At 53.2% G+C, this 14,533-nt stretch overlaps 1 protein-coding gene across 1 annotated transcript in view; it reads left to right on the top strand.

The window, feature by feature from the left end:
* The window catches only part of IGLON5 (IgLON family member 5), a 31,898-nt gene extending 18,424 nt beyond the window's left edge, over positions 1 to 13,474 (top strand). The window contains exons 4-10 of the mRNA XM_038766979.1: positions 663 to 741; positions 2,963 to 3,195; positions 10,431 to 10,550; positions 10,794 to 10,925; positions 11,272 to 11,392; positions 12,255 to 12,409; positions 13,116 to 13,474. Coding sequence (XP_038622907.1) covers positions 663 to 741; positions 2,963 to 3,195; positions 10,431 to 10,550; positions 10,794 to 10,925; positions 11,272 to 11,392; positions 12,255 to 12,409; positions 13,116 to 13,213 — 938 coding nt within the window. The 3' untranslated portion in view covers positions 13,214 to 13,474. The remainder of the gene's footprint in view (positions 1 to 662; positions 742 to 2,962; positions 3,196 to 10,430; positions 10,551 to 10,793; positions 10,926 to 11,271; positions 11,393 to 12,254; positions 12,410 to 13,115) is intronic.
* Positions 13,475 to 14,533: the final 1,059 nt, after the last annotated feature.

Raw genomic sequence — 14,533 nt, 5'->3', positions numbered from 1 at the left:
TTTTGGAGTCAGAGGTCGTGGGTTCAAATCCCCGCTCCGCCAGTTGTCAGCTGTGTGACTTTGGGCAAGTCACTTATCATCATCATCAATCGTATTTATTGAGCGCTTACTGTGTGCAGAGCACTGTACTAAGCGCTTGGGAAGTACAAATTGGCAACATATGGAGACAGTCCCTACCCAACAGTGGGCTCACAGTGGGCTTCAGTTACCTCATCTGGAAAATGGGGATGAAGACTGTGAGCCCCATATGGGACAACCTCATCACCTTGTAACCTCCCCAGCGCTTAGAACAGTGCTTTGCACATAGTAAGCGCTTAATAAATGCCATTATTATTATTATTATTATTAACCCGATACACTTGTATCTAACCCAGCGCTTAGAACAGTGCAGGGACATAGAAAGTGCTCAACAAATACCAGAATTATTATTATTATTATTATAATTATTAGTAAGGGGTCTGGGCGATTGGCCCCTAAAGACAGAAGACAGCAGACCCGCTCTCTGGGGGTCCAGTTGGCAGGTGTGACAGGAACTTTTGCGGGAATCCAACTGCCCGTTCCCGGTCCCTGGGGGTCCTGGCGACTGATCTGCTGTGGATGGGGGCGTCGGGGGCAGGAGGATCGGGGTGAAAGCCAGACCCTCTTCCCCCCAATCCCCCCAGGGCTGCTGTCCCAGAGCTCCGAGTTCAACTCCCTGGCCGACAACTACACCGTGTGCGAGGGGGACAATGCTACGTTCAGGTGAGGCAACGACCCCATACGCCCCCCATTCCAGTCTCCCTCCCATCGGGAACGGGAACCCCCGGACCCCCTGACTCCAAATGCCAGGATTCATTTCATTCATTCATTCTATCGTATTTATTGAGCGCTTACTGTGTGCAGAGCACTGTGCTAAGCGCTCGGGAACTACAAGTTGGCAACATACAGAGACGGGCCCTACCCGACAACGGGCTCACGGTCTAGAATAATTTGAATATTATTTGCATATTTATATAAAAATATTGCATTTAAAAGTTATATGCGAATACTAGCTGAATGAATTGACTCTGCATATTAATTAATAATAATTTTTCATATTTGTTAAGCGCTTACTTCTGCCAAGCACTGTTCTAAGCGCCGGGGGGGGATACAAGGTAATCAGGTTGTCCCACACGGGGCTCACAGTCTTAATCCCCATTTTCCAGATGAGGTAACTGAGGCCCAGAGAAGTGAAGTGACTTGCCCAAAGTCACACAGCTGACGATTGGCGGAGCCTATTGCGTAGTGGAGAAGCAGCGTGGCTCAGTGGAAGGAGCACGGGCTTTGGAGTCAGAGGTCACGGGTTCAAATCCGGGCTCTGCCAACTGTCAGCAGTGTGACTTTGGGCCAGTCACTTAATTCATTCATTCATTCATTCAATCATATTTATTGAGCGCTTATTGTGTGCAGAGCACTGTACTAAGCGCTTGGGAAGTACAACGTATAGAGACGGTCCCTACCCAACAGTTGGCTCACAGTCTACTTGCCCAAGGTCACACAGCAGATACGTGGCGGAGTTGGGATTTGAACCCATGACCTCTGACTCCAAAGCCCTCACTGTTTCCACTGAGCCACGCTGCTTAGAACAGCGCTTGGCACATAGTAAGCGCTTCATTATTATTATTATCGATAATAATTCATTCAATCGTATTTATTGAGCGCTTACAGTGATCTGTACACTTAACAATAATAACGCCATTTATTAAGCGCTTACTATGTGCAAAGCACTGTTCTAAGCGCTGAAGCACTCTCTGTGCTCTTGTACATATTTATTCTACTTATTCTATTTTGTTAGCATGTTTGGTTTTGTTCTCTGTCTCCCCCTTCTAGACTGTGAGCCCACTGTTGGGTAGGGGCCGTCTCTAGATGTTGCCAACTTGGACTTCCCAGGCGCTTAGTCCAGTGCTCTGCACACAGTAAGCGCTCCATTCATTCATTCAATCGTATTTATTGAGCACTTACTGTGTGCAGAGCACTGGACTAAGCGCTTGGGAAGTACAAGTTGGCAACATCTAGAGACGGTCCCTACCAGACAGTGGGCTCACAGTCTAGAATAAATACGATTGAAAGAATGAATGTGCCTCTGTTACCTCATCTGTAAAATGGGGATTGAAACTGTGAGCCCCCCGGGGGACCACCTGATGACCGTGGCTCAGTGAAAAGAGCCCGGGCTTTGGAGTCAGAGGTCATGGGTTCAAATCCCAGCTCCTCCACTTGTCAGCTGTGTGACTTTGGGCAAGTCACTTCACTTCTTCTAGACTGTGAGCCCACTGTTGGGTAGGGACTGTCTCTGTATGTTGCCAACTTGTACTTCCCAAGCGCTTAGTACAGTGCTCTGCACACAGTAAGCGCTCAATCAATCAATCAATCAATCGTATTTATTGAGCGCTTACTATGTGCAGAGCACTGTACTAAGCGCTTGGGAAGTACAAGTGGGCAACATATAGAGACAGTCCCTACCCAACAGTGGGCAAATAAATACGATTGATTGATTGATTCTCTGGGCCTCAGTTCCCTCATCCGTAAAATGGGGATGAAGACTGTGAGCCCCACGAGGGACAACCTGCTCACCTTGTAACCTCCCCAGCGCTTTGCACATAGTAAGGGCTCAATAAATGCCATCATCATGACCTTGTAACATCTCCAGCGCTTAGAACAGAGCTTTGCACATCAATCAATCATATTTATTGAGCGCTTACTGTGTGCAGAGCGTGCTTGGGAAGTACAAGTTGGCCGTGGTCAATCAATCAATCAGTCGATTGTATTGATTGAGCGCTTACTGTGTGCCGAGCACTGTACTAGGCGCTTGGGAAGTACCAGCTGGCAACATATATACACATAGGAAGCGCTCGTCGTTATGATTGCTATTGTTCTGCTTTTCGTTGGCCCCCCTGGGCTCGGGGGTGGGTGCGCGGCAGCGGGAGCCCCTTTCTTGTCCCCGCAGCTGCGAGATCGACGAGCAGGTGACACGCGTGGCCTGGCTGAACCGCTCCAACATCCTGTACGCGGGCAACGACAAGTGGAGCAGCGACCCCCGCGTGCAGCTGCTCACCAACTCGGCGGCGGAGTTCTCCATCGTGGTCTCCCGGGTGGGACTGTGGGATGAAGGCCTCTACACCTGCTCCTTCCAGACCCGCCAGCAGCCGCACACCACGCAGGTCTACCTCATCGTGCACGGTGCGGGGGCGGGGGTCTCGGAGGGGACCCCGCGGGATAATAATACTACTAATAATACTAATAACAGCATCTGTTAAGCACTTACTATGTGCGGAGCACTGTTCTAAGCGCCGGCCTGGAATGCCCTCCCTCCGCACATCCGCCAGGCTGGCTCAGTGGAAAGGGCCCGGGCTTTGGAGGCAGAGGTCGTGGGTTCAAATCCCGGCTCTGCCCCGTGTCTGCTGTGTGACCTGGGGCAAGTCACTTCACTTCTCAGAGCCTCGGTTTCCTCATCTGGGAAATGGGGATGATGACTGTGAGCCCCGCGCGGGACAACCTGATCACCTTGTATCCTCCCCAGCGCTTAGAACAGTGCTTTGCACATAGTAAGCGCTTAACAAATGCCATTATTATTAATATTACTGAGAGCTCACCTCTTCCAGGAGGCTTTCCCACACTGAGCCTCCTCCCCCGCCTTACCTCCTTCCCCTCCCCGCAGCACCTGTATATACGTATGTATGTTTGTATGTATTTATTACTGTTTATTTTATTTGTACATATTTATTCTATTTATTTTATTTTGTTAATATGTTTTGTTTTGTTCTCTGTCTCCCCCTTCTAGACTGTGAGCCCACTGTTGGGTAGGGACCGTCTATGTATGTTGCCGACTTGCACTTCCCAAGCGCTTAGTACAGTGCTCTGCACACAGTAAGCGCTCAATAAATACGATTGAATGAATGAATGAATGAATGGTGGGGGGGAATACAAGGTGATCAGGTTGCCCCAGGTGGGGCGCACAGTCTTAATCCCCATTTTCCAGATGAGGGAACTGAGGTTCAGAGAAGTTAAGTGACTTACCCAAGGTCACACAGCAGACATGGAGCCTATCCTGAGGCTCTATCCTCGAAGGGGTGGAGCCTCAGGGGGCGGGGCTTCGAGGGGCGGAGCCTCATGGGGGCGGGGCTTTGGAGGGGCGGAGCCTCATGGGGCGGGGCTTTGAGGGGGCAGAGCCTCATGGGGCGGGTTCTCATTGGAGGTTTCGTGGGGTGGAGCCTCAAGGGGGCGGGGCCTCGCGGGGCGAAACCACAAGGGGGCGGAGCCAGGTAATGGGCGGGGTCTATGAGGGGCGGAGCCTCGTGGGTGAAATCTCGAGGGGGCGGAGCCTCATAGGGGTGGGGTCTCGCGGGATGGAACCTCAAGGGGGTGGAGCGTTTGAGGGGGGCGGGGCCTTGTTGGAGGGGAGCTTCATGGGGAGGAGCTTCGGGGGGGCGGGGCTTCGCGGGATAGAGCCTATCCTGAGGCGCTATCCTCGAATGGGCGGAGTCTCTGGTGGGCGGAGCCTCGAGGGGGCGGGGCTTTGAGGGGCGGAGCCTCACGGGGTGGGTTCTCATTGGAGGCATCGTGGGGTGGAGCCTCAAAGGGGCGGAGATCAGTGGGGCGGAGCCTCGTGGGGTGTAGCCTCGAGGGGGCGGAGCCTCGGACGGGGCGGGGTTTCACGGGATGAGACGTCAAGGGGGTGTGGCCTGTGAGGGGCGGGGCTTCGAGGGGCGGGGCCTCGCGGGATGGGACCTCAAGGGGGTGGGGCGTCTGAGGGGGGCGGGGCCTTGTGGGAGCGGAGCTTCATGGGGAGGAGCTGAGGGGGGCGGGGCTTCGCGGGATAGAGCCTATCCTGAGGCTCTATCCTCCAAGGGGCGGAGCCTCAAGGGGCGGGGCTTTGAGGGGGCGGAGCCTAACGGGGGTGGTTTCTCATTGGAGGCTTCGTGGGGTGGAACCTCAAGGGGCGGGGCCAAGTAAGGGGCGGGGCCTAAAGGGGGAGGATCCTAAAGGGGAGGAGCCTCGTGCCGGGTGGGGAGCAGCGTGGCTCAGTGGAAAGAGCCCGGGCTTTGGAGTCAGAGGTCATGGGTTCGAATCCTGCCTCTGTCAATTGTCAGCTGTGTGACTCTGGGCAAGTCACTTAACTTCTCTGTGCCTCAGTTACCTCATCTCAGAGGTCATGGGGTTCGAATTCCGGCTCTGCCACGTGTCTGCTGTGTGACCTTGGGCAAGTCACTGAACTTCTCGGAGCCTCAGTTCCCTCATCTGTAAAATGGGGATTAAGATTGTGAGCCCCACGTGGGACAACCTGATCACCTTGCATCCTCCCCAGCGCTTAGTATGGTGCTTTGCACATAGTAAGCGCTTAACAAATGACATTATTATTATTATTATTATTATTATTATTATTATTTATTATTATAAAATGGGGATTAAGATTGTGAGCCCCTCTTGGGACAACCTGATCACCTTGTATCCTCTCCAGCATTTAGTACAGTGCTTTGCACATAGTAAGCGCTTAACAAATGACATTATTATTATTATTATTATTATTATTATTATTATTATAAAATGGGGATTAAGATTGTGAGCCCCTCGTGGCACAACCTGATCATCTTGTAACCTCCCCAGCGCTTAGTACAGTGCTTTGCACATAGTTAGCGCTTAACAAATGACATTATTATTATTATCATAAAATGGGGATTAAGATTGTGAGCCCCTCATGGGACAACCTGATCATCTTATAACCTCCCCAGCGCTTAGAACACTGCTTTGCACATAGTAAGCGCTTAATAAGTGTGAGCCCACTGTTGGGTAGGGACCGTCTCTATATGTTGCCAACTTGTACTTCCCAAGCGCTCAGTACAGTGCTCCGCACACAGTAAGCGCTCAATAAATACGATTGAATGAATGAATGGATGCCATTAAAAAAGAAAAGGGGCGGGGCAAAGCACTGTACTAAGCACTTTCCATTTGGCCACACTGCTTCCCAAGTTCTTGCTTTAACCTCTCACATATAAAAGCTACGATCTTTTCCTTAACTGTCAAAATTGAAGATCAGGAATAGACTAAAAAACTGGAAATTTAAATAAAATTGAAAGAATAGCACTGCAGTGTCTGAAAAGGGAAGCAGTGTGGCTCAGTGGAAAGAGCCCAATCTTGGGAGTCAGAGGTCATGGGTTCTAATCCCGCCTCCGCCACGTGTCAGCTGGGTGACTTTGGGCAAGTCACTTACCGTCTCTGGGCCTCGGTTACCTCATCTGTAAAATGGGGATGAAGACTGTGAGCCCCATGTGGGACAGCCTGATCACCTTGTATCCTCCCCAGCGCTTAGAACAGCGCTTTGCACATAGTAAGCGCTTAATAAATGCCATTATTATTATTATTATTATTAGAGAAGCAGCGTGGCTCAGTGGAAAGAGCCCGGGCTTTGGAGTCAGAGGTAATGGGTTCAAATCCCAGCTCCATCAACTGTCAGCAGTGTGACTTCGGGCAACTCAACTTCTCTGTGCCTCAGTCACCTCATCTGTAAAATGGGGATTAAGCCCGTAAACTCCACGTGGGACAACCTGATCACTTTGTAACCTCCCCAGCGCTTAGAACAGTGCTTTGCACATAGTAAGCGCTTAACAAATGCCATTATTATTATTATTAGAGAAGCAGTGTGGCTCAGTGGAAAGAGCCCGGGCTTCGGAGTCAGAGGTCATGGGTTCAAATCCCAGCTCCACCAACTGTCCGCTGTGTGACTTTGGGCAAGTCACTTCACTTCTCTGTGCCTCAGTTACCTCATCTGTAAAATGGGGATTAAGCCCGTAAGCCCCACGCGGGACAACCTGATCACCTTGTAATAATAATAATGGCATTTGTTAAGCGCTTACTATGTGCAAAGCACTGTTCTAAGCGCTGGGGGGATACAAGATGATCAAGTTGTCCCACGTAGGGCCCACAGTCTTAATCCCCATTTTACAAATGAGGTAACTGAGGCTCAGAGAAGTTAAGTGACTTGCCCAAGGTCACACAGCAGACATGTGGCAGAGCCGGGATTTGAACCCATGACCTCTGACTCCAAAGCCCATGCTTTTTCCACTGAGCCACGCTGCTTGCTTTGCACATAGTAGGCACTTAACAAATGCCATTATTATTATTATTATTATTATTATTATTATTATTATGAGGGGCGGATCCTCAAGGGGAGGCGGGACCTCGTGCTCCTTCCTTTCCCCCCCGAGGCCGCGAGGGGGCGCCATTGGCGTGGGGAGCACTGTACTAAGCGCCTGGGGGAGGCCAGTGGGCTTCAGTTACCTCATCTGTACAATGGGGATTGAGGCCATGAGCCCCGTGCAGGACAGGGACTGTGCCCAATGGGAAGCAGTGGGGCTCAGTGGGAAGAGCCCAGGCCTTGGGAGTCAGAGGTCGTGGGTTCTAATCCCAGCTCTGCCACTTGTCATCTGGGTGACTTTGGGCAAGTCACTTCTCTGGGCCTCAGTGACCTCATCTGTAAAATGGGGATAATAATAATGGTGGTATTTGTTAAGCGCTTACTATGTGCAAAGCACCGTTCTAAGCGCTGGTGGGGGGGGGGGCTACAAGGTGATCAGGTTTTTCCACTTGGGGCTCACAGTCTTAATCCCCATTTTACAGTTGAGGTAACTGAGGCACAGAGAAGTGGCTTGCCCAAGGTCACACAGCTGACAAGTGGCGGAGCTGGGATTCGAACCCATGACCTCTGACTCCCAAGCCCTCGCTCTTTCCACTGAGCCACGCTGCTTCAATGAAGACTGTGAGCCCCATATGGGACAACCTGATCACCTTGTGTCTATCCCAGTGCTTAGAACAGTGCTTGGCACATAGTAAGCGCTTAACAAACACCGCCATCATCATCATCCAATCCGATTTGCTTGTATCCACCCCAGCACTTAAAACAGTGCCTAGTGTACACAGTAAGCACTTCACAAATACCACAAAAATAATAATGATGACGGTATTTAAGCGCTTACTATGTGCAGAGCACTGTACTAAGCGCTTGGGAAGTACAAATTGGCAACATATAGAGACAGTCCCTACCCAACAGTGGGCTCACAGTCTAAAAGGGGGAGACAGAGAACAAAACCAAACATACTAACAAAATAAAATAAATAGATATGTACAAATAAAATAGAGTAAAAAATATGTACAAACATATATACAATGTATATTGTATATATACAATATGTTGTATATATGTACATATATACATATGTATATATACCGCCTGGTCCTGCAGGCCGTAGTCCCATCCCACCCAGCGCTCCTCTTCTGAGCCCTGCTTGGCAGGGCGATCGATCAGTGGTATTTTTTGAGCGCTTCTTGGGTGAAGAAAGCACCGTACTAAGCGCTTGGGGGAGTCCAATAGAACAGAATTGGTAGACACATTCCTTGCCCACAAGGAGCTCACAGTCTACCCCAGTTCTTTAGACAGTGCTTGGCATATAGGAAGTGCTTAACAAGTATAATAATAATAACAATTAATAATTAGAGGAAGAGCAGGGTAAGCTGAAAAAGAGGCTCCTGCCGGCCTGTTCCCTGGAAAAACCAGTGGTATGGGGGGGGAAGGGGGAAAAAGCCGGACACCTGGGTCTCTGGGAGGGCCTGGTGGGCGAGGGGTGAGCCGGAGCCTGGGCAGCAGGACAACTGGGTCCCGAGAAGGGAGCGAGGGCTCAGGATAGAGGCCCTCACCGCCGTGCTTGACATATAGTAAGTGTTTAACAAATATTATCAGGCAGAAACTCCTCACCCTGGGCTTCAAGGCTGTCCATCACCTCGCCCCCTCCTACACCTCCCTTCTCTCCTTCTCCAGCCCAGCCCGCACCCTCCGCTCCTCTGCCGCTAATCTCCTCACAGGGCCTCATTCTCGCCTGTCCCGCCATCGACCCCCAGCCCACGTCATCCCCCGGGCCTGGAATGCCCTCCCTTTGCCCATCCGCCAAGCTAGCTCTCTTCCTCCCTTCAAGGCCCTACTGAGAGCTCACCTCCTCCAGGAGGCCTTCCCAGACTGAGCCCCTTCCTTCCTCTCCCCCTCGTCCCCCCTCCATCCCCCCCACCTTACCTCCTTCCCTTCCCCACAGCACCTGTGTATATGTATATATGTTTGTACATATTTATTACTCTATTTATTTATTTTACTTGTACATATCTATTCTATTTTATTTTGTAGTATGTTTGGTTTTGTCTCCCCCTTTTAGACTGTGAGCCCACTGTTGGGTAGGGACTGTCTCTATATGTTGCCAATTTGTACTTCCCAAGCGCTTGGTACAGTGCTCTGCACACAGTAAGTGCTCAATAAATACGATTGATGATGATGATATTATAATAATACTATTATAGTACTATACCATTATACTATACTATTATACTATATAGTATACTATTATACTATGCTATTATAGTATGGAGAAGCAGCGTGGCTCAGTGGTAAGAGCCTGGACTTTGGAGTCAGAAGTCATGGGTTCAAATCCTGGCTCCGCCACCTGTCAGCTGTGTGACTTTAGGCAAGTCACTTAATCAATCAATCAATCAATCGTATTTATTGAGCACTTACTTTGTGCAGAGCACTGTACTAAGCTCTTGGGAAGTACAAGATGGCAACATATAGAGACAGTCCCTACCCAACATCGTCATCATCAATCGTATTTATTGAGCGCTTACTATGTGCAGAGCACTGTACTAAGCACTTGGGAAGTACAAATTGGCAACATATAGAGACAGTCCCTGCCCAACAGTGGGCTCACAGTCTAAAAGGGGGAGACAGAGAACAAAACCAAACATACTAACAAAATAAAATAAATAGAATAGATATGTACAAGTAAAATAAATAGGGTAATAAATATGTACAAGCATATATACATATATACAGGTGCTGTGGGGAAGGGAAGGAGGTACTTCTCTCGGTCTCAGTTCCCTCATCTGTAAAATGGGGATTAAGACTGTGAGCCCCCCGGTGGGACAACCTGATCACCTTGTAACCTCTCCAGTGTTTAGAACAGTGCTTTGCACATATCATCATCATCATCATCAATTGTATTTATTGAGCGCTTACTATGTGCAGAGCACTGTACTAAGCGCTTGGGAAGTACAAATTGGCAACACATAGAGACAGTCCCTACCCAACAGTGGGCTCACAGTCTAAAAGTAAGCGCTTAATAAATGCCATCAAAAATAATAATAATAATAATAATTAACGCTTAGGGGGAGTGCAGGGTAAACTGAAAAAGAGGTTCCCGCCCACCCGCTCCCTGGAAAACCAGTGGTTCGGTGGGGGGGCGGGGGGGAAGGGGAGGGGAAGCCGGACACCTGAGCAGCTGGTGGGCGAGGGGCCAGCCGGAGCCTGGGCGGCAGGACGGCTGGGTCCTGAGAAGGGAAAGAGGGCTCAGGGGAGAGGCCCTCACCCCCGTGCCCCTTCCCAGTCCCCGCCCGGATCGTGAACATTTCCTCGGCCGTGACGGTGAACGAGGGGGGCAATGTGAACCTGTTGTGTCTGGCCGTGGGGAGGCCCGAGCCCACCGTCACCTGGAGGCAACTCAGAGGTAGGGGTCCCGCTCCTCCTTCCCCCCCACCGGCATCCCCAACCCCTGTCCCCATGGCCCAGGCCCCCTCCTTCCTCCTGCCCCCGGGCCCAGGTCAGTCCTTCCCCCTCATCTCCCCATCCCTCCTCTCCCCTCCCCCCCCGACTGTGCCCCTCCTCTGACCTGTGTCCGTGTTGTGCGTTGTCCCGTGTCCCGTGTGTAAGTGTGTGTTTTGTGTTTGTGTCTGACCCCCCGCCCCACCAGACGGGTTCACCTCGGAGGGCGAGATCCTGGAGATCTCGGAGATCCAGCGCGGACAGGCCGGAGACTACGAGTGCGTCAGCCACAACGGGGTCAGCGCCGCCGACAGCCGCAGGGTCCCGGTCACCGTCAACTGTGAGAGGCCGGCAGGGGCCGGGCCGGACTGGGGACCCCCCGGGGGAGGGTCACAGGGTGGCAGGGGCCCCGTCACTGTCAACTGTGAGAGTCTGGCAGGGGCCGGTCCGGTCCAGGACACCTGGGGGAAGGGGGTGGGCGCAGGGGGGGCCCATCCTGATCACCAACCGACGGTGAAAATCTGGCCGGTCCAGCCCAGCCTGGGGAGGGGAGAGGGCAGGGCAATAGATCCCCTCTTGGGGGGGATTTTGGGGCCTCATCTCATGCCAGGAGGGGGAGGGGGTGTTGGAAGGGGCCGATCCCCCCCCAACCCAGCCAGGCCCCCCGCCCCCCGCCACCCACCCAGACCCTCCGACCATCACGGACGTCAAGAGCGCGAGGACCGGCCCCGGAAAGGCCGCGCTCCTGCGCTGCGAGGCCATGGCCGTCCCGCCCGCCGACTTTGAGTGGTTCAAGGACGATAAACAGTGAGCGGGGCGTTGGGGGGCTGGCGGGGATGGAGGGGTTTGGGGCACCGAGAGCCTGGGGGGTTCTCACCACCTCTGCCGCCCCCCTTCCCTTCCCTTGCATAGAGGCTAGAGCCCGGGCCTCGGAGTCAGAAGGTCGTGGGTTCTTATCCCACCTCTGCCACGTGTCCGCTGGGCGATCTTGGACAAGCCACTTCACTCCGCTGGGCCTCAGTGACCTCATCTGTAAAATGAGGGTTAAGACTGTGAGAGAAGCAGCGTGGCTTAGTGGAAATCAATCAGTCAATCAATCAATCGTATTTATTGAGCGCTTACTATGTGCAGGGCACTGTACTAAGCGCTTGGGAAGTACAAATTGGCAACACATAGAGACAGTCCCTACCCAACAGTGGGCTCACAGTCTAAAAGGGGGAGACAGAGAACAGAACCAAACATACCAACAAAATAAAATAAATAGGATAGAAATGTACAAGTAAAATAAATAAATAAATAAATGAGTAATAAATATGTACAACCATATATACATATATACAGGTGCTGTGGGGAAGGGAAGGAGGTAAGATGGGGGGATGGAGAGGGGGACGAGGGGGAGAGGAAGGAAGGGGCTCAGTCTGGGAAGGCCTCCTGGAGGAGGTGAGCTCTCAGAGAGCGCGGGCTTGGACTCAGTGAACTCATCTGTAAAATGGGGATGGAGACTGTGAGCCCCACGTGGGGCAGGGACTGCGTCCAACCCAATTTGCTTGTATCCATCCACTTCAGAGCTTAGTACAGTGCCTGGCGCATAGTGAACGCTTAACAAATACCACAATTATTATTATTAGCATCATTATTATTATTATTCCCTTCCCCACCCCGCCCCCAGCAGACTGAGCGGGGCCCTGGAAGGGCTGAAGATCCAGACGGAGCGGACTCGCTCGATGCTGCTCTTTGCCAATGTGAGCGCCCGCCACTACGGAAATTACACCTGCCTCGCCTCCAACCGCCTGGGCACATCCAACGCCAGCATGCGGCTGCTCCGTGCGTCCAGGCCTCGGGGGGGATGGGGTGGGGGGTCGTGGGGACAGGGGGACAGCCCCAGACACGGGGATCGGTCAAAGAGATCAGTCGCCAGGGACCGACGGGGTAAGAGACAGCTCCACGCAGACAGAGACGTAGGGGGTGTCGAAGAGATAATCCACCAGGGACACACGGGGAAAGAGACAAAGAGAGAGACCGAGGCACAGAGACCATCTCTGTGACTCCCCTCTTGTCTCTAAAGGACCGATGGGGAAGAGACTGAGCTGCAGGGTAGTCAAAGAGATAGTCTAAGCGGGACTGGTGGAGCAAGAGACAGAGACACAGGGACATTCAGAGAGATAGTCTAATGGCCTGGTGGGGTAAGAGATAGAGATGAAGAGACAGAGACACAGGGGCGGACGGGGGGAAGAGTCCCAGAGGCGTTCTACCAGGGATTGATAGAGTAAGTGACAGAGACAGGGCATTCAAAGAGATAGTCTAACAGGGATCGACGGGGTAAGAGATAGTGCCAGACAGACAGAGACAGGGAGGCAGTCGATCACAGAGATGGTCTAACAGGGATTGAGAGGGGAAGAGACAGAAAGATAGAGACCCGGGAGAAGCCAGAGAGGCTGACAGGCAGATACGGATGTGAGTTAGGATCAGCGACAGAGACAGAGAGGTGCCAGGTGGCGAAGAGCTTTCTGGTGACTCCTGTATTCCTCAGGTCCCGGCGCCCTGGAGAACTCGGCTTTCCCAGCGGGACGCCCCTTGTCCCCCTTCGCCCTCCTCTCCGCCCTGGGGACGCTCTGGTGGCAGATCTAAGACCACGTCGCTGCTCGGCTCGGAGCATCTGCTTGCCCGGCCAGAGCCAAGAGACGGACGGAGGGGAGAGAGAAAGAGAGAGACGCAAGGAAAGGAAGAGACCCAGAGATGTCTCCAAGCCGGGAAGGAGGAGGAGGAAGAGGAGCAGGAAAAAAGGATCTTGAGAACCCATCACTGTGAGGGATAAATGGAAAATTATGCATCGTTTCTACAGCCATTTCTGGTCACCGTCCACCTTTCTGACTGTGCCCCCTACCTCCCTCCCCCCCCGCCCCCCCCACCCTCCTCTCAGCTCTTCCTGACACCTGCCAGTCACCAGGAGTGAGGCCTTCATCCCCTGCCCCACCCACCTCTCATGCCTGCGACTGTACCTGGTGTGGGTGACCCCACCTGTGGCCATCTTGGGGTGAGGGGGGTGAGGGAGGGGGGAGAGCAGGGGAAGCAGGGGGAAAGACAGAGCTCCCGTCTGCCCCTCTCCCTGGGCCCCCTCCAGCTGGCCGCAGCCTCCCCACACTGGTCCCAGCCATCGCCATCATGGGGGCCTTCCAGGCTCCCCGGGATCTCGGGCGGCAGCCTGCGTCTCCTGGGTAAGAGCCGGTGGGGGCCACCTGGAGCAGTCTTCTTGTTGCCATCCTGACCTTCAGTCCTTCTTCCCTCAGGGCTTCCACACAACTGTCCGGCTGGTGACTAGGCCCTGAACTCCGGCTGCTGGCCTCTAAGCTCCGTCCCCTGGCCGGACCACCCCTCTCCCCCTACCCCCCCCACGCCCATTCCCCTCCAGCCAGACCTGCCGCCTACACCCCCACCTCCCAAACCGCCCAAAGCTTCCTGTAGCTCTGGTGGGCCGTTGCCTGCCCCCCGGCAGGGCTCCCGGACGTAACTGGTGGTCTTGACGTTCAAGCCTAAGACCGCCTCCCCCTACCCCCCAGCCATCTGCACCGTGTCCCCTCGCCCCCTTCCCCACCCCGACTCACCAGCGGCTGAGTTCAGCCATATTTCCCCAGCACCAGCTGTGTCTTGGCCTTGAGTCCAGCTCCTCCACAGCCGGCGGTGGCTGCCCCCCTGCCGGGCGGGTCAGGGGGCCTGAGGGGCACAGGGGGCCATTTTCCTGAGTTTGACTGGCAGCTGCACCAGGGCACCCACTGCTCCTCTCCACCCTGCACCATCGAAACCGGCCTCAGCCGGGGTGAGGGGGAGAAGAGGAGGAGGGAGTGGGAACGAGGGGAGAAGCTGCTCCCAACCTCAGAGACCACCTGACAACCGAACTGGTTCTTGGAGACCCTGTGTAAACAAAACCCGTTATGGTCGGAAAACCCGTGA

This window comes from Tachyglossus aculeatus, chromosome 26 (assembly GCF_015852505.1).
Source record: "Tachyglossus aculeatus isolate mTacAcu1 chromosome 26, mTacAcu1.pri, whole genome shotgun sequence".
NCBI classification, from domain to species: Eukaryota; Metazoa; Chordata; class Mammalia; order Monotremata; family Tachyglossidae; genus Tachyglossus; species Tachyglossus aculeatus.
Note: the sequence above shows the minus strand (reverse complement) of the source record. Positions and strands in the feature narration are given on the sequence as shown.